At 41.8% G+C, this 19,840-nt stretch overlaps 2 protein-coding genes across 7 annotated transcripts in view; one reads left to right on the top strand and one right to left on the bottom strand.

Moving 5' to 3' along the window:
* The first annotated feature begins 4,000 nt into the window (after positions 1 to 4,000).
* Positions 4,001 to 16,161, top strand: YARS2 (tyrosyl-tRNA synthetase 2). The gene is made up of 5 exons (XM_023208950.2): positions 4,001 to 4,851; positions 6,350 to 6,517; positions 11,472 to 11,627; positions 12,269 to 12,439; positions 15,824 to 16,161. Exons 1-5 carry the CDS (start codon positions 4,073 to 4,075, stop codon positions 15,981 to 15,983), a joined length of 1,434 nt encoding a protein of 477 aa, XP_023064718.2. The 5' UTR covers positions 4,001 to 4,072; the 3' UTR covers positions 15,984 to 16,161.
* A 1,476-nt stretch (positions 16,162 to 17,637) lies between these two features.
* DNM1L (dynamin 1 like) overlaps positions 17,638 to 19,840 on the bottom strand; it is a 66,278-nt gene continuing 64,075 nt past the window's right edge. For all 6 annotated transcript variants that reach the window (XM_023208944.2, XM_023208945.2, XM_023208946.2 and 3 more), the window contains one exon: positions 17,638 to 19,800. In XM_023208944.2, the coding sequence (XP_023064712.1) occupies positions 19,744 to 19,800 (57 nt within the window). In that variant the 3' untranslated portion in view covers positions 17,638 to 19,743. The remainder of the gene's footprint in view (positions 19,801 to 19,840) is intronic.

Raw genomic sequence — 19,840 nt, 5'->3', positions numbered from 1 at the left:
TCACCAATAATGTTCTCCAAGGAAAAAAAAAAAAAAGAAAACACAAATAAGAATTATATTTTATAGTGATGATAATGATCAGAATTCCTCAGATTTCTTTCTGCTACCATTTGCTGTGACCTTTGGACAGCTCATATTTCAGCCCTAACCAGATCTCTGCTGTAATCTGAATATATATTTAATACGATGCTACAGATAGAGAAATGCTTCAAAATTAAGTAGAGATCAGTTAAAACACCATTACTGTTTACTCTGTGTCTTTTGAATTCTATTATATTTAGAGTTGTTTACATTTTGAAAACCAAGCCATTTAAAACAGGGATCCCTTCAAAGAGAACATTTATGTGGCATTTTCTTGCAGGAAAAGTTAACTATAAAACACATGTGCCACTAATTCAAGACCAGTTAACCTCAAGTTATTACAGTTGAGATAAACCATATTTTTAAAAATACTTTTTAATCCTTGTTCACTCACTTTTTCAGCCAATAAAAACAGCAAGAATTAACTTAGTCACTTTTTTGTAACCCAAATGCAAACCATGGGTGCAATCCCATAAAATTTTAGCCATGGATATAATTCCAAAGGTTTGAAAGTCCCATCTTCTACTCTCGCTCCTGTCTTTGGGACAAAGCCCAATTTCCCTATAATACCAACACGAATTATAAAAAGAAAGCAGTGGGTCTAACTGTGTGTTCCAAAATTGTTGCTTGTTACTGTCATTGAGCTACTGTCAAGTCTCATCTAGCACCTCCTGTAACACGACCTTCCTTTTTCTTTTTTTTTTGAGATGGAGTTTCCCTTTTGTTGCCCAGGCTGGAGCGCAATGGTGCGATCTCGGCTCACTGCAACCTCCACCTCATGGGTGCAAGCGATTCTCCTGCCTCAGCTCCGGAGTAGCTGAGATTACAGGCATGCGCCACCACACCTGGCTAATTTTGTATTTTTAGTAGAGATGAGGTTACTATATGTTGGTCAGGCTGGTCTCAAACTCCCAATCTCAAGTGATCTGCCCACCTCGGCCTCCCAAAGTGCTGAGATTACAGGCATGAGCCACTGTTCACGGCCCGACACCACCTTCTTTTTCTTTTTTAAGCTTTTAACTAAAAAGTAAACTTTAATATCGAAAATGCAAACTTGGGGAAGACAGAAAAGATCACACACAAGGCTGTCACTTCACACTTGGAAGGTTGCACAGCGGGCGGGCCAGACAGTGGGCAGCTGGGTAGAGGAGCTCCTCACTTCCCAGGCAGTTGGCTGGTCGGGCAGAGGGCTCCTCACTTCCCAGATGTGGGCAGCTGGGCAGTGGCGCTCCTCACTTCCCAGATGGGGTGGCCGAGCAGAGGGGCTCCTCACTTCCCAGGCAGTTGGCCTTCTGGGCAGAGGGCTCCTCACTTCCCAGACGGTGGGCAGCTGGGCAGAGGCTCTCCTCGCTTCCCAGATGGCCGACACCACCTTCTATATCGACTTTGCTACCTCTTCATGAGATGCAACTAAACTTAAGAGACAAAGCAGAGCTCAGATCTATTTTTAAAATACTTTGTAATAAATTTTAATCCCAGGTAGAAATTGTCCATTTTTCATCATCCACATAATTCTTCTCCATTAAGCACAGGTCATCAAGTAACCCTGACTTGGGTACATACTGTTGTAACAAGCAGGATTTTCAAATTACAGGTGTGTTAACACCTGTTAAAGCCAGAGAGTTGTGTGTCACCAGAAACACATGTGTGTCCTATGTATTAAGGTACTAAATAGAAAGCACCATTTGCTGTGTGTGTGACAGTACTGATTCCATGTTAGAGGAAAGCTTGCTTACTTGAATACAATTATTGCTTTGCTTGAGTTTGTAGATCATTCACCAAAATCAGCCTCAGGAAAACAGGATCCTGAATAGAGATAAAAGACAATACCTAGATCAGCATCTCTGTGAATGGGCTGACCGACCTGGTAAGAATAGGCTGATGGTACCTGCAGAAAGCCACAAAATATTGACCAAGAAAGCAATGATTTACTGCCGACCTGAGACTGCACACGTTTCACAAAAATATTTTGATAATCCTTTCTCCTAATTTCCCTTAAAAACCAGAGGTGGTCTTTGAACACTAGCTCACTGCCTCCCCCGGGGTTGCTGGCCTCTTGAATCAAACTAACTTTACTTTCACTACAGCTCTTGAGTTTTTGGCTTTCAGGTGACAAGTGGCCCAGATGTCAGTTTACTTACATGTGCTCAGGAGAATTTCCTGCCATACCTACTGAAATCTGTCTCTGATCAAAGTGGTGGACCATACGACTGCAGATTGGCCTTGTGAAGTAGCTCATGCCTGTAATCCCAACACTTCGGGAGGCAGAGGTGGGAAGCTTGCTTGAGGCCAGGAGTTTAGGACCAGCCTGGGCAATACAGTGAGACCCCCATCTCTACAAAAATAAAAAATAAAAATTAGCCAGGCATGGTAGTCCACACCTGTAGTTCCAGCTAGTTGGGAGGCTGAGACAGGAAGATCTCTGCAGCCTAGGAGTTCAAGGCTGCAGTGAACCATGATCCTGCCATGGCACTCCAGTGTGGGCAACCGAGTGACACTTAAAAAAAAAAAAAGACTGCAGATCAACAGGTTATGATTGCAAATTTTAAGATAGTTTGAATAACATGAAAGAACACACTCTATTTTCTTATGCAGTTCGGAGTATGTTTAATTAGTCTATTGAATGAGTATCTCAAAATCCTATTGAAGTTACTATCTAGCAATGAGAAACTAATTCACTGATAATTATACATGCAAAGAAACTAATTATTAAAATAAATTTTCATTTTGTTAGATGACTTTATAACGTTAAAAAATGGAAAAGTCCTGTAGGGAATGATTTGGAACATGGCCCAGACTCCAGCCCCAGGACCAAGGCGCTCAATCCCCCAGCTGCTGGGAGTGTTGGTTGCTTATGGCTCACAGTTGAGTCCCCTTCTGCGCATCTCCCTCTCCAAAAGCCTTACCCAGCATTTTGCTTCCTCCCCAGAAACATCCCACATTTAAAGAGCAGTCAGTAAGAGGGTCTAAAGGTCTGCCCTATGGCCTCAATTCAGGATGACTCTGAAAGGAAATCCCGGCTCCAGAGCCCCTATTGGATTGCCTGAGGCCTCTATTACAAATTGTTCACAGTTCAACTTCTTTCTCCCTCCGCCCAACCCGGCCTCCCTCACTCCATTATAGGTGTTGTTCTTAAGAGTACACTCCAGTAACCCTCCTGCAAACAAGTCTCCCCCCAACTCAGAGTCCAGGGGTTTTGAAAGCGCTCCTAGAAATCAGGCTTTAACGTGGGATTTTGAAGCTAGATCACCTGCCAGCCAGTTGCCAGTAAGAACCTCATCCCTGGTGAGTATTCAGAGCACCTGTCACGCTGCACGATGTGAATACTAATTTGAATCCACTCATGCTAAGCTGTGTCCCAACCTAGTTAACTGTATTTAAAATAAATAAATAAACCACAGGACTTGATGCATGTACTTTATTGCACTGAGTTTTACTTGCTATAGCTTGGACAAGACTGCCATCTCCTGGAAGAGCTGATGAATACTGGGGACTGAGGTGCAATTGGGGAATCGGTACTATGAAATTGCCTGCGTCTCTGCAGCAACTCTCTCTCTCCGTGAAGTTAAACCAATTCCTAACCTTTCTCAACCTCTGTGGGCAGCTTTTTGCACAGAACCAAGACTTCAAAGAATTTGCGCATCACAATCTTTTTACGTGAAAATTTAAATATAAGTTAGCATTTGTGAAGCGTTATGTGCCAAATGCTTTAATTCTTAAGGTTCACAACAGTCTTATGAGGTAGGAACTATCATAAGCAGATCCACACTGCGAATGGGGACATTAAGTTTCAGGGAACTTAAAGCGACGGCTCTGAAGCGGAATCGCCACTTGGAGTCGACACTCAACTTCTGAGAGCGCAAGCTCCGTAACTACGTAACCGCCTTGGGCATGCGCAGAAAAACACTGACGTACCTTCCCTAGGAGCGGCAAGCAGGTGGGTGTGGCGGGGCCCCTGCAATCCCAGCATTCCCTTCGTGCCGCCACCAATATGGCGGCGCCCATCTTTCGGTCTTTTTCCTGGGGCCGTGGGTCTGGTACCCTAAATCTCTCAGTATTCTTGCCCTTGGGGCTGCGTAAGGCCCACTCGGGCCCTCAGGGGTTACTGGCAGCGCAGAAGGCTCGAGGTCTGTTCAAGGACTTCTTCCCGGAGACGGGGACGAAAATAGAGCTCCCAGAGCTCTTCGACCGTGGCACGGCGAGTTTTCCCCAAACCATTTACTGTGGCTTCGACCCCACGGCGGACTCGCTTCATGTGGGCCATCTTCTTGCGCTGCTGGGCCTGTTTCATTTGCAGCGAGCGGGCCACAACGTGATCGCGCTGGTGGGAGGCGCCACGGCGCGCCTGGGAGACCCGAGCGGCCGTACGAAGGAACGCGAGGCGCTGGAGACAGAGCGCGTGCGAGCCAACGCGCGCGCCCTGCGCCTAGGGCTTGAGGCTCTGGCGGCTAATCACCAGCAGCTTTTCACTGATGGGCGCTCCTGGGGCAGCTTCACTGTGCTGGACAACTCGGCCTGGTACCAGAAGCAGCACCTGGTGGACTTTCTGGCGGCAGTTGGGGGTCACTTCCGCATGGGGACGCTGCTGAGCCGGCAGAGTGTGCAGCTGCGGCTCAAGAGCGCGGAGGGCATGAGCTTGGCCGAATTCTTTTACCAGGTGCTCCAGGCCTATGACTTCTATTACCTCTTCCAGCGTTATGGATGCAGGGTCCAGCTGGGCGGATCTGATCAGCTAGGCAACATTATGTCCGGATATGAGTTCATCAACAAGTAAGTGCCTTTAGACCCTGGGGAAATCCTGGGACCAAATAATTTACACACTAGTAGCCTGTGATTTACTCTTAGGATTGTAGGTTGCTGCCCTTCGTTCCAGCTCTTGTTGATTTTATCCCCATTAAGGGCAATAAAATCTATAATGGCGTTAATAACACTGGCTAATAAGAACTAAAGGGCTGAATTAAGGGTATTAAGAGTAAACGGTGTATTCTAAAAATTAGCTGGCCGTGGTGATGCACGCCTGTAATCCCAGCTCTTCGGGAGGCTGAGGCAGGAGAATGGCTTGAACCCGGGAGGCGAAGGTTGCAGTGAGCCGAGATCGCGCCACTGCACTCCAGCCTGGGCAACAGGGAGACTCCATCTTAAAAAAAAAAAAAAGGAAACCGTGTATTCTAGAGCTCTGCAGGAAACAGACCACTAGTGAAGATTTCGTCGGTCTGTTTTTGTTCCCCTAAGTCGTCCTTTCTAATTAGAGAAACTGCTTTTGTGTGTTTATACTAGAACGTGACTGGACCTCCTTGAGTAGCTAGCCTCTGCTTTAGCTCTGCACCCTCCATGAAACTAGTGTTAGTCCTTGGTTGGTATCTCAAAAAGTTTTTTCAACTCCAAATAACTGACAAGTAATGCGGGTCTAATAGCATTTTCTGGAGAGAGGTGAAGGATAGGGCTAGCTCATTTGCTACAGAGCAAAACACATGTTTAAAAGGCATTTAGAACATTTCCTTTAGTGTCTCTTCCTGACACCCTTTCACCCAGTTTTCTCCTTCCTGACTTGTTTTTCTAAGACCACCAGAGGGAGCACAAAAGAACCAGCAAGTAGGCAAAGGTCAGGAGCAAAACTGCACATTTATTTTTGGTCACTTAAGGTGTGGGGGAGAAGTCTGTCGGCCTCCCGCGAAGGAGGCCGGCAGAGTCCCCTGGTGGGGCTCTCCGACTGACTTCCCACAGTCCCGACATCCCGACAGGAGTGGGGCTGTGAGAAGGCTGCGTGGGACCCTGGCCAACAGCGGCTTTTCTAGGAGTGGGAGGGCAATAGGCGGGCACGGGCGTGTCCGGGGCGTTCTGCAGGTGCGACCAGGTAAATCTTGGTCTCTTCGGATTGACGTCACCTGGCGCATGCCCAGTTGGTCTGCACCTTCCGGGCACCCGCTGCATTTTTGCGCGCGGGAAAAGCTGGTGAAGAAGAACCCGGAAGTGCACCGTCTTGCCTCCGTTCGTCCAAGCACTTCCCACTCAGCCTTTCAAAATCTCTAGTCCATTGTTAGGTAGCACTTCCCCTTGGCCTGCCTAGAAACTGCCTGGAACCACTCATGAGATTCAGAATGAATAGGGTGAGTACTGTAACAGTACATAAGAGGGACAAGAATTCAGATTTAGGAGGTCAAGGAAGCGTTCTTGGAGCAAGTAACCAGAAAGAAATCTGGAAGGTGAACAGTAGAACCTACCACGACTTGTGCTTGAGGCACATAATGAAATTGTTCTTTATGCATAGGTTGACTGGAGAAGATGTATTTGGAATCACCGTTCCTCTAATTACAAGTACAACTGGAGCAAAGCTGGGAAAGTCTGCTGGCAACGCTGTTTGGCTAAACAGAGATAAGACATCTCCATTTGAATTGTATCAGTTCTTTGTCAGGCAACCAGACGATTCAGTGGAAAGGTGAGTTTTGAATAATTGGCTCAGAAAAATTGACACCATAAACTCATGATGTAATTTTAGCCATTGAATCTATGCACATTTTATAGGTTTTTTGTTTTTAACTTAGTTTCTGTCTGCACATAAACCATTACATCATAGAAGACTAATTTTTACTGTGTTCTAAAGTTAAACACTTTGTTGGTTAAAGCAGAAAAACCACAGTGGATGGCTAGAAAATGTAGAGCCAACTTTTTGATTTATATCTAGCAAGTTCTTAGGATTTTATCACCTGCATATTCTAGTTTTTTCACTCCTTTCATCTTAAACTTGACTACCCTTATTTTTCCTTTGTCTTTCTTCTCTCACAAATATGACTTTAAAGATTCTCTTAAGAAATGATTTTCTCCTTAAATTAAATTGCCTTAAACTCTTGGAAGAATATGAATTAATGAGAAACAAACATACCTACAACAAAAAGTGAAAAAAATATTTTGATACTCTGTAACATCAAAGTAATCTAGGAATAATTCTTTAAGACTTAATAAATGACTTTCCTGCAAAATATTAAAAGATGCTATTGAGCAAAATAAAGACCTACATAAATGGAGAGTTAGACCATATTGATAGTACAAAAATATATCAGTTCTTTTTTGTTTTTTTTTTTTGAAACAGAATCTCACTCCCATTGCCCAGGCTGGAGTGTAGTGGCACAATCTTGGCTCACTGTAGCCTGGGTGCACAGCACTATGCCCAGCTAATTTTGTATTTTTTTTTTTTTTTTTTAGTAGAGGTGGGGTTTCACCATGTTGCCCAGGCTGGTCTCAAACTCCTGGACTCAAGCGATCAACCTGCCTCGGACTCCCAAAGTGCTGGGATTACAGGCATGAGCCCCCACACCCGGCCAAGATACCAGTTCTGGATTTGATCCACATTTAGTACAGCACCAACCATATTTAAACCGGCTTTTTGTGGAACTTGACAAGCTCATTGTAAGATTGACATAGAAATAAAAAGGGCTAAGATTGGCCAAGATGTTTTTGAAGAATAGCGTGGAAGATTATCATGCCTTATTATAAAATTTCAGTAATTATGGTTTTTTTCTCTTTAGATTTAGTCCTAGAATGTTTGACGATATAGTCCTGGGGTTTTGATGTATTGAGAATTGATAATCTTTTTTTTTTTTTTTTTTTTTGAGACAGTGTCTCGTTTTGTTGCCCAGGCTGGAGTGTCCTCCGCCTCCTGGGTTCAAGCGATTCTCCTGAGTAGCTGGGACTACAGGCATGTGCCACCACGCCCGGCTAATTTTTGTATTTTTGTAGAGGCAGGGTTTCGCCATGTTGGCCAAGCTGGTCTTGAACTCCTGACCTCAAGTGATCCACCCTCCTCAGCCTTCCAAAGTGCTGGGATTACAGGCTTGAGCTACCGCACCCAGCCTAGATAATTGATAATCTTTTTGAAAATTGCATTTTCTGTCTGGTTCTGGTGTTTAGAAATACAATTACTTTATATATATATTACCTTTAAATCTAGCAACTTTGCCAAACTCATTATTTCTGATAATGACCTTTAGGTGTAAAGGTACACGTTTAAATGTAAAGTTAAGAAACCAATGGCACAGATTAGAGAATCCAGACACACTCTAGCATATATGGTCTCCTTATCTCTGGCAAAGGTGGCATTGTAGTTTGGGAAGACAGTCTTCAGTGAATATTGCTCCATTAGTTAGATGTCTTTGTGGGTGAAAAAAGTGAAACTTAACCTTACATAGTACACAAAAGTCAATTCCAGGTAGATTATAGACCTAAATCTGTATCAAAAGACAAAACAATAAAGCTTTTAGATAAATAGGAAAATGCCTTTATGACTTTAAGATAAAGATTCTTAAACAGGACACAAAAGAGATAGATAAGTTAGACTAAATTAAAAATAAGATCTGTTCATCATAAGTCACTGTTAAGAGTGGGAAAAGATTGCTATTTTCGTCTGGGCGCGGTGGCTCAAGCCTGTAATCCCAGCACTTTGGGAGGCCGAGACGGGCGGATCACGAGGTCAGGAGATCGAGACCATCCTGGCTAACACGGTGAAACCCCGTCTCTACTAAAAAATACAAAAAACTAGCTGGGCAAGGTGGCGGGCGCCTGTAGTCCCAGCTACTCGGAGGCTGAGGCAGGAGAATGGCATAAACCCGGGAGGCGGAGCTTGCAGTGAGCTGAGATGCGGCCACTGCACTCCAGCCCGGGCGACAGAACGAGACTCTGTCTCAATAAAAAAATAAAATAAAATAAAAAAATAAGATTGCTATTTTCAGTACATGTATCTAAATGATAAAGGGCTTGTATTCAAATTAATATAAAGAATTTCTTATTTCACATTGCATGTCTGTATCGAAACATCTCATGCACCCCTTAAGTATATACACCTGTATACCCACAAAAAATTGTTTAAATAATTTCAAAAATGAAAAAACTATGTAAATACTATATTAAACATAGTTATTTTAATGTTAAAAAAAGAAATTTCTCTAAGCCAGTGAGAAAAAGACAACCCAGGAGAACAAGGGAAACAGACTTGAACAGGTACTTCACAAAGATCCTATCCAAAGGCCAAAAACATAATAAAAAGGTGCTTAGCCTTCATACTGAGAAGAAAAAATACAAGATAAAGGGCATGAGATACCATTATGCACCCTCCAGAATGGCTAAACAAAAGAGTTGGCAGAACCAAGTGCTGACAAGACTGTTCCAAGGTGGTGGGAGAATAAACGTATAGAACCACTTTGGGAAAACATTTGGCAGTACCTACTAAAGCTAAATGTGCACATAACCTGTGATCCAGCAGTTCCTCTTCTGGGCATATACCCAACAGAAATTAATGCACATATGCACCAACAGTGGTATATGAGGCTATTCAGAGCAGCATTAATAGCAATTGTCTAAAAATAGAAACAGCACAAAAGTTCACAGAAAAACACGTTGTAGGATAATCATAGCATGGAATGCTGTACATGCAGCATCATGGATGACTCGCCTAAACATATCGACGTGCCAGAAAATAAATTCTGTATGATTCCTTTTATATAAAATCCTACAGACAGGCAAAATTAAGTGATGCTCTTAAGGGAGGCATACTGAGATGGTAAAAGTATCAGGAAAGACAAGGAAGTGATTACTATCAACGGCAAAATAGTGATTAACTTGGAGGGGTGTGTGATATATTTGCGCATTCTTGGGTAAGGGCAATACTGTATTTCTTTTCTTTTTTTTTGAGATGGAGTCTCACCTCTGTCACCAGGCTGGAGTGCAGTGGCGCAATCTCGGCTCACTGCACCCTCCACCTCCCGGGTTCAAGCAATTCTCCTGCCTCAGCCTTCTGAGTAGCTGGGACTTTTTGTGTATTTTTTAATAGAGATGGGGTTTCACCATGTTGTCCAGGCTGGTCTCAATCTCCTGACCTCATGATCCACCCACCTCAGCCTCCCAAAGTGCTGGGATTACAGGCGTGAGCCACCACGCCCGGCCCAATATTGTATTTCTTGACCATAGTAATGGTTACGTAGATGCTTTATGATTCATTAAGCTGTATCTTTGCGAATAATGTAATTTTTTCTGTGTGTTAGGTATTTCACCAAAGAAAAAGTTTAAAAAGAGAATACATATAGGATGATATTAATAGTCATATATCACTTAACAATAGGGATACAATCTGGGAAATGTGTTGTTGGTGATTTCATCATTGCAAATATCATAGAGTGTCCCCACGCAAACACAGATAGCATAGCCTACTACACACCTAGGCTATGCAGTGTACCCTTCCTAGGGCAGAAACATGTACAGCACATGACTGTACTAAATATTGAAGGCAATGGTAACACGAGGGTAAGTGTTTGTATACGTAAACGTAGAAAAGGTACCATATACTATGGTATTATAATGTTATGGACCACTGTTAGACCGTACCAGTCCGTGGCCTGTTAGGAACAGGCCGCACAACAGGAGCTGAGTGGCAGGCGAGCAAGCATTACCACCTGGGTTCCATCTCCTGTCAGATCCCCTGTGGCATTAGATTCCTATAGGAGCACAAACCCTGTTGTGAACTGCACATGCAAGAGACTAGGTTGCGCACTCCTTATGAGGATCTAACAAATGCCTGATGATCTGAAGTGAAACAGTTTCATTCTGAAACCACCTTCCCTCCCCGCCGCCCCCTGGTGCCAAAATGGTCGGGGATCGCGGATAGATGCAGTCCGTCATTGACAGGAGCATCATTATGCAGAGCATGATGATTTATATCATTTTTTTAAATTACACAGTACTTTTTTTTATGGCCACATGCACATAAAAGTATAAAAACATGCTTGGGAAGGATGGCAGCACATAAACTTAGATTTATGGTTATCTCTGGGGGCAAGGCAGGGAATGTGATTGGACTGGGGCCTTCATCTATGCCTATTTTGTTCCTTTTAAAAAGGATACATGAGGCTGGGTGTGGTGGCTCACACCCATAATCCCAACACTTTGGGAGGCTGAGACAAGAGGATCACTTGAGCCCAGGAGTTTGAGACCAGCCTGGGCAACACGGGCGACCCTGTCTTTAAAAAAAAAATTAACAAATTAGCCAGGCGTGGTGGCACAAGCCTGTGGTCCTGGCTACTTGGGAGGCTGAGGTGGTAGAATTGGTTGAGCCCAGGAGGTTGAGGTTACAGTGAGCCATGATCATGCCACTGCACTCCAGTCTGGGCAACAGCAAGACCCCCATCTCAAAAAAAAAAAAAAAAAGAAAAGAAATTGAAAACAAAGATGCCAAAATAGTAACACCTTAAATCTGGGTGATGTGTGCATGGGACCTACTATGTTCAGTATGTTTCTGTATGTTTGTTTCATATTTAAAAATAAGCAGGATAACTTTAAAGGGTAAAGGAGCTGGACATATAAATTAGGTATGTGATGTAAGTGTAACTCTTTTTTTTATCCCAAAGGTACCTGAAGCTGTTTACTTTCCTGCCCCTTCCAGAGATTGATCATATCATGCAGCTGCATGTCAAAGAGCCAGAAAGGCGGGGTCCTCAGAAACGACTGGCAGCAGAAGTAACAAAGCTTGTTCATGGACGAGCAGGATTGGATTCTGCTAAAAGGTTAGTTTAATGTAGTATAGTTTAGTTTAGTATAATTAACACCTGATAGTTATTTAGTGGATGGACATGAGAAAAGTAGGAGGTATGCTGTTTTAGGGTTATCTTGTCATTTATTACAAGGACTTTCAGTATTTGACTTAGCAATTTAAAATAGCCCCTGTTTATTGGAAAGAAGGATTATCTTGAATTAAGTTCATGAATTATACCAGATAGATGTTTAAAAAACTTTTAGTCTAGGCCGGGCGCAGTGGCTCACGCCTGTAATCCCAGCACATTGGGAGGCCAAGGTGGGTGGATCACGAGGTCAGGAGTTCGAGACCAGCCTGACCAACATGGTGAAACCCCATCTCTACTAAAAATACAAAAATTTGCTGGGCATGGTGGCACACGCCTGTAATCCCAGCTACTCAGGAGGCTGAGGCAGGAGAATCGCTTGAACCCAGGAGGCGGAGGTTGCAGTGAGCTGAGATCACACCATTGCAATCCAGCCAGGGCAACAGAGCAAGACTCCATCTCAAAAAAAAAAAAAAAAAAAAAACTTTTAGTCTAGAACTTGGACACTCTATAATTGGTTAATGGGTATTAGAACATGTATTTGAATAAACATTTATATAATGTGGCTCTTAAAATGTGTTTTTCAGGTGTACACAAGCCCTTTATCATAGTAGCATAGATGCACTGGAGGTCATGTCTGATCAGGAGTTAAAAGAGTTGTTTAAAGAAGCTCCATTTTCTGAATTTTTTCTCGATCCTGGAACAAGTGTCCTAGATACCTGCCGCAAAGCAAATGCCATTCCAGATGGTCCCCGAGGGTAAGATTATTTAACTTTTAGATTTACAGTTAATTTACCATTAAATGTTACAGTTCACAAGGCCAGGAGCAGTGGCTCACGCCTGTAATCCCAGCACTTTGGGAGGCCGAAGCAGGCGTATCACAAGGTCAGGAGATGGATACCATCCTGGCTAACACGGTGAAACCCTGTCTCTACTAAAAATACAAAAAATTAGCCAAGCATGGTGGCAGGCGTCTGTAGTCCCAGCTACTTGGGAGGCTGAGGCAGGAGAATGGCATCAACTCGGGAGGCGGAGCTTGCAGTGAGCAGAGATCCCACCACTGCACTCCAGCCTGGGCGACAGAGCAAGACTCCGTCTCAAACAATAAATAAATAAATAAAATGTTACAGTTCACAGCATGTGTTTCCAGAGAGGGTGTTTTCCTGACAATGCTTTAGTGGCATCTCTTCCTTAGAAAAGTTAGTTTAGTCCAAGAATAAAGTATAGCCTGAGAGTACTTATTGTTGAAAATACCTTCCATTTTCTATAATAGTACAACACTCATATACTGTCTCTTACTACATCTAACCCAGTCTTTCCTTCAACACTGGAAAAGTGCATTTGAGGGACATGTTGTTCAGTAAATATACTGGCATCAGCGTATGGCTTAAGGATATGGTCACAATTTTAGAGGGATGCAGAAACAGAGGCCGTGTGTAACAGATTCACCCAGCCCCTCTCATAGTCTGTATCCTCTTTATATTCAGGGATGGGAAAGGTTACCTATTATTATCTGAATTTCTGAAAATGAAATGAGCGATAATGGCCAAAACCGCAAGTACTTTTGCACTGACCTACTAACGTCATAAGACTATTATTGTAAACTATATAATAATCCCCTTGAGAATTGCATTTTCTATTCAGGAATTTTATGAGGTATTAAAGAATAAGATGTTTCACAAAAAATAATTCAGCATATAATTGATGCTTATCCATTTTTAAATGAGCAGTGAAATGGAAGGAAAAGTGTTGGGTAGCCAGAAGACCCCCGGATGCCTCTTTTACAGGAGTTCACGCATAAGTCAAATGGTTATCAGCCATATCATGGCCATGGTTATGAATGACATTTGTTACAGCTGCTGTTCTCTTTCAATTGTCTTGGATTGTTTGCCTCTGTCCTAAAGAGTCCTAGATTATTCTGCCTGGAGAAAGCACCCATTGTCTCCCTGTGCATCACCCGCCACTCCACCTTAGTGATTCCCTCATCTGCTGGTTTAATACACAGTGAATTTGAGGCTGGTGTCATATACTTCCCTAGAGTACGTCACGGAGACAAGTAATTTTCCTCACTATGGAAACAGATTTTGTTTTCTTCTCAGCGTTACTGTGGTGTGTTGACTAATACTGGAAGCTTTACCACTACTAAAGATGACACCACATCTGATTTAGCCAGGGCTCTAAGTAATACTGATTATATTTTTTTATATTATATAAGCTAAATAGGTTTGGTGCATTTAAATAAAACATAGAACATGATCTGGAAACCAGCAGGCAACGTAAAATAATACTTCCTAAAAAAAAAAGGAATCTGCCTTAACTAGAAAATCTTTTACTGATGAGTTTCATAAAACCATGTCCATGGCCAGGTATGGTGGCTCACACCTGTAATCCCAGCACTTTGGAAGGCCGGGGGCGGGAGGATTGCTTGGGGCCAGGAATTCGAGATCCATGTGGGCCAGAATGTAGTGAGACTCCCATCTTTACCCAAAAAAAAAAAGTATAAAAATATTTTTAAAACTATGTCAGTAGTTGTTTCTTAATTTGGTAACACATTCAGATGAGAGAAAACCACCATTTATCTTTATTAAGGACTTCCAAAGATCTAGCCATGCTGTAGCCCTGACTTCTCAGATCTCACCACTTTCTAGCTGCTCCCATGTTTCCTGACGATTGTCAAGGTAGCTTCACTCCCAGTTTAAGTATCTCTTTTTTCAGTGAAATGTTCAGCCCTCACCTACCCAGTGTGCTCCTAGAACAACTTCTCCTAGGTCTTTTTTGTTTTTTTCTTGAGACGGAGTCTTGCTCTGTTGCCCAGGCCGGAGTGCAGTGGCGCGATCTCAGCTCACTGCAACCTCTGCCTCCCGGGTTCAAGCAGTTCTGCCTCAGCCTCCCGAGTAGCTGGGATTACAGGCACCCGCCACCACACCTGGCTCATTTTTTTTGTATATTTTAGTAGAGACGGGGTTTCACCATGTTAGGCAGGATGGTCTTGATCTCCTGACCTTGTGATCTGCCCGCCTCAGCCTGTCAAAGTGCTGAGATTACAGGCGTGAGGCACCATGCCTAGCTTCTCCTTCGTCAGCATTAATCAGTGTGTTGTCATTGTTCATTTATTTATCTTTATCTCTCTGCTAGATTGCAGTACCATTTATATTTAGTACATAGAGCTCTGTAAATGTTTAGTGAATTAGTTGGATGATAAATAACTCCAGTGAAATTTATTTAACTTTATATATGCCATCAATTTTGGTTAGTAATCTGATGTATTAGATCAGCTATGGATCTCCAATTTCTGAAACCAACCAATTTCATTTTTAAGAAAATTTTTCATTTTAACAGTTTGCTATTTGCATAGTCTCAATATAATTTGCAAGGACTTTCCAGCTTCATAAGCAAGTTTCCTAAAGATTTCTGTAGCTAACACTGTAGTTGTGACTTGTGTCTCATGGATAGTTTACTGAAAGCAACATTGTTCTCTTTTATTTTTAGAAGTTTCTTTTCTGTGATTTTTTTTTCCCCAAGGTGGTGGGGGGGAATTCTCCATTATTCCTATTCACTTCGTTTTTAAAGCCACTACCAACTGAATAGTTAGCAAAAGCAGTGAGATATGCCAGCTCTTTTTCTCCACTAAACAAGAAATTTACCTTTATGCCTTGCATCTCAGATGCAAGGCATAAATTCCAGCCAGGCGCAGTGGTTCACACCTGTATTCCCAGCACTTTAGGGGGCTGAAGCAGGTAGATCACCTGAGGTCGGGAGTTTGAGACCAGCCGGGCCAACATGGTGAAACCTGTCTCTACTAAAAATACAAAAATTAGCCAGGTGTGGTGGCATGCACCTGTAATCCCAGCTACTCTGGAGGCTGAGGCAGAAGAATCACTTAGAACGCAGGAGGCGGAGGTTGCAGGAGCTGAGATCACACCAGCCTGGGCTACAGAGCAAGACTGTGTCTCAAAAAGAAACAAAAAACAAAGAGCATTAAAGGGAGGCAGAATCTATTAATAATAGAGCAAACACGAAGGTAACAGTCCAGGGCCATATGTTCTCAATTGGAGAGCCTCTGAAATCTAAGTGAATAGTCTTTGGGGGACAGATCAACAGTGATTGGATATCTCTACTTACTAAACGTTTCTGTTTTTTAGATATCGCATGATAACAGAAGGCGGAGTCAGTATAAATCACCGACAAGTAACAAATCCTGAGAGTGTTTTAGTTGTTGGACAACATATTCTCAAGAATGGACTTTCCTTACTTAAAATAGGAAAAAGAAATTTCTACATTATAAAATGGCTTCAGTTATGATGAAAAGTCCTTCATGTTGTCCAAATAAACTTAACCATCCTTCATTCTCAAGACCTCTGAAGGGCTGGCTCCAGAACTTAGACCTTTGCTTATGCAAATCAGAAAAATAGAATGGACTAGGACTCAGTGTGAGTAACTTCATTATTTTTATGGGCCGGTTAATAAATATTTGTTTAATGATGGGATGTTTTATTTTCTGATGGACAAACCTTGATTACCATAAAAAACCATGACTTTCAGGGTTAATCTCTTTATACTTCAGAAGAGAAAGAAATGCTGGCTTTCATATCTTACCCTTCCTGCTCTCCTTTTTGTAGTGACGAGGAACAATGAAAAAGAGGTAGTGTAAGGACTTGTGAGGCAGGGTGCGGTGGCTCACACCTATAATCCCAGCACTTTGAGAGGCCAAGCTGGGCAAATCGCTTGAGGCCAGGAGTTTGAGACCAGCCTGGCCAACAGGGTGAAATCCTGTCTCTATGGAAAATATAAAAATTAGCCAGGCATGGTGGCAGACCTGTAACTCCAGCTACTCAAGAGCCTGCGCTGCGAGAATCACTCAAACCCAGTAGATGGAAGTTGCAGTGAGCTGAGATCACACCACTGCACTCCAGCCTGGGAGACAGCATGAGTAGTAAGTGACACTCTGTCTCAAAAAAATAAAGAAATTGTAGCTGCTTTTGAATCAGATATGGAGCACCGATCTCACTAATGTTATATAGTTGTTTATAAAATCAACAGGGCCTCTAGTGTCCACATTAGAAATGGAAAAACTAGTATTAAAAACTTTGATTCGAAATTTGATTTTTTTGTAGTTCAGGGAGCAAATGTAGTTCTCCTTAAAAAGGAGAAAAGTTAGATGAGGCCATGGTTGCTTTGAGAAATTACAGTAAGAAGTAGTTTCTTTACAAAGAATAGTACAAAAATCAGTATGTGACTTTTCAGAAAGTTTCTAATTCAGTTTTCTATTTCCTTGCCTGTGTTCCAGTGTAATTCTATTCACATTAAGCCTTGTTTTGTCAGTGGATTCCTATGGTAGCAATGTTTTTTTAAATTTAGAAATTTAAATTGGTTTTAAGTTTCAACTTTTCCCCCCAAACAGATTCCAACTTGAGGTAAATTAAAAAGTTATACCCCTAAAATAAAGGCAATTATACCAAATATGCAATCATATGAGAATATCAAAAAGTATCCAGGAAAGGAAAGTTTTCAGGTCAAACTTAAAGGATTTGGAATCAAGACTGAGCTAGCTCTGCAAACATGAGGCAAATTAATTCTCCAGAACTATTTCCATATCTGAAAAATCAAGGCAATGGCCTCCCTGTTGCCTTGAGGATCAAGTGAATCACATACGAAATGATTAATCAGATTTCTTTTGAAAACCTTACAGGCAGCAGAGCATGGCTTTAGTGTTCAAATTCTAGCCATGTACTACCTGGATTACTTGGAGCAAGTCACTGTCTTCATACGCAAAAATGGAGATGTTATAATACCTTGGTGAACTGTCAGAATCTGGTAGGAAAAAAGTCATAAAATGTTTGGTATTCTATACAGTTATGTTCCAAAATAGATTTAGGTATTAAAAAGCTCTTTCTTTTCTCTCTCTCCCTTTCTCTGGGAGAAAAGTTAAGAATTCATTTTTTGACAAACTTTAATATCATTTCATACCAGCAATTTTATTTACACAGCAAGTACAGGTATGTTATAAATGTCAGAGATCATCTCTACATTTCAGATCTTGATTCAGTTTAAGGGCCAACAAAGGAAGGTTTTTCTCTTTCCATTAAGTTTCTTGCCTCCGATTTTTGTTGTACAAAGTGTGTAGTACTAGCAAGTGCATTACCATAGCATGTCTTTAATTTTCAATTTGAAATCTGATGTGCTTGAGAAAAGTGCATCAAAAGTTTCTGTTTTTGTTTTTTTTTCCTTACAAATTCCAAAGACTAGAATAATGGTAGTCATCTGGAAAAAGTAAATCATGGATGGCTATAATTTTGAAACTGATGCTTAATGATGGCAGTGATTTTTAAGTGTGGTAACGTTTTGGGAGCATGTATCCTCTCTCAAGGTGGTACTAATAAGAGATTCAAAGTAGTACCATATCGGATCAGACTGATGATGTGGGGTTTTTTATGTGTGAGATCAGTTGGTGAGCCTGTTGTTCCTTAGTAAATTGATGCCATAAGCTAAAGTTAACATATTCATATTTTCCCTGCCAGTACTCCTTCATAAATATCGGGTCATAAACTGAAAAAAAAAAATTATCTGCAATATAAATGTATTGTCTATTAGAAATGGGGCTAGATGTCTTAAGGATTTCTAAGTATATCTTAAAATTTATAATGTTGTGGTTCATACCAAGAATCATCTGGGGAATTTTAACAAAATATGTATATGTTCTAAACTTCATCACTACCCCAGAAATGCAGCTTAAATCTGAAGGAGTATGTGTATCTGGGTGTTTTTCTTTTTTCTTTTTTGAGATGGAGTTTCGCTCTTGTTGCCCAGGCTGGAGTGCAATGGCACGATCTTAGCTCACCACAACCTCCACCTCCCGGGTTCAAGTGATTCTCTTGCCTCACCCTCCCAAGTAGCTGGGATTACAGGCATGCACCAGCACGCTGGGCTAATTTTGTATTTTTAGTAGAGACGGGGTTTCTCCGTGTTGGTCAAGCTGGTCTCCAACTCCTGACCTCAGGTGATCTGCCTGCCTCGGCCTCCCAAAGTGCGGGGATTACAGGCGTGAGCTACCACGCCTGGCCTTGGGTGTTTCTTTCAGCTCCTCCAGTACTTTCATACTATTCTAATACATTTTGTTGGTATGAAGCAAAAGTAGCTATTACCAGTGCATACATACAGTACATTGGTTTTAAGTTCCACCTCAAAGTGAATCTTAGAGCCTGGTTTAAGTGCTCCACTTTAGAGAGATGTACCTTAATTACTACTGTATTTGCAAATTAAGGGAAATTTAGGTCATCATTTGATTTTCTAAAACCTAAAAGGAACTGGCCATCATTACCAAGTCTTTCTAGATAATCAAGGGTAGATGGCTGTTTTTAATGTAGGAATTAATGTACACATTCCAGCTTTCAGGTTTAAGTATGAATCAAAGCATATTTTAATTTGCTAGCGCAGATGGACCCAGAATTGGAAGGGCTTTGTAACTACACAGTATGCACACCACATCCATGTCAGTGTCACAGATCCTCTTGTGCATTCAGCTTTCTTAAAAACACATGAAAGGCTGCAGAGAAGCTCAGAAAAACTAAATTGCAGGACAGGTGGAATACAATGGCTATGTGAGGAACTTGCCAACTCACATCTTTCAAAGCCAGATCAGCTTATATAGTACATGCATTATAGTCATATGAAACGTTCTCTTGGTGCTTTCTTCTTGGAGGACTATGGCAGCAGCTTTGAGACTACTAACAAAGATTATTACACAGGTCATCTTATCCACAGGCAAACTGCTTTGCACAGCTAGAACATTAACAGCTCTTTTTAAGTTCAGATCAAACTGTCACAAGACAGACTTGATGTATTTTACATATACTGGGAAACTTTAGAAACAGCCATTTATTATTTGGATTAAATGTGTGATTCGTTCTGCAATATGGAATACACTTTTCAGTTTATAGCCAGTCTTCACATGAGCAGATTCATACCACTGCAATACACAGGAGTTCATAAATAAGATTCTACTCAGGTAGGCAGTAACTAGCAAGTTTTGAGTCAACAAAGTCTCAGTATTACATAGTTCTCTTCACCAAAGATGAGTCTCTCGGATTTCAGCAATAATTTGACTGGCTCCTTGTAATGCCTGCATTAAAGGAAATAAAAATTTTAAATGCTATTACAAA

This window comes from Piliocolobus tephrosceles, chromosome 10 (genome assembly GCF_002776525.5).
Source record: "Piliocolobus tephrosceles isolate RC106 chromosome 10, ASM277652v3, whole genome shotgun sequence".
NCBI lineage: Eukaryota > Metazoa > Chordata > Mammalia > Primates > Cercopithecidae > Piliocolobus > Piliocolobus tephrosceles.
This window is presented reverse-complemented; position numbering and strand designations above follow the sequence as displayed.

Coding starts and splice junctions, on each gene's coding strand:
- YARS2 (XM_023208950.2), top strand. CDS start 4,073: ATGGCGGCGCCCATCTTTCGGTCTTTTTCCTGGGGCCGTGGGTCTGGT. Junction 4,852..6,349: donor GGATATGAGTTCATCAACAA/GTAAGTGCCTTT, acceptor CTTTATGCATAG/GTTGACTGGAGAAGATGTAT. Junction 11,628..12,268: donor GGATTGGATTCTGCTAAAAG/GTTAGTTTAATG, acceptor TGTGTTTTTCAG/GTGTACACAAGCCCTTTATC.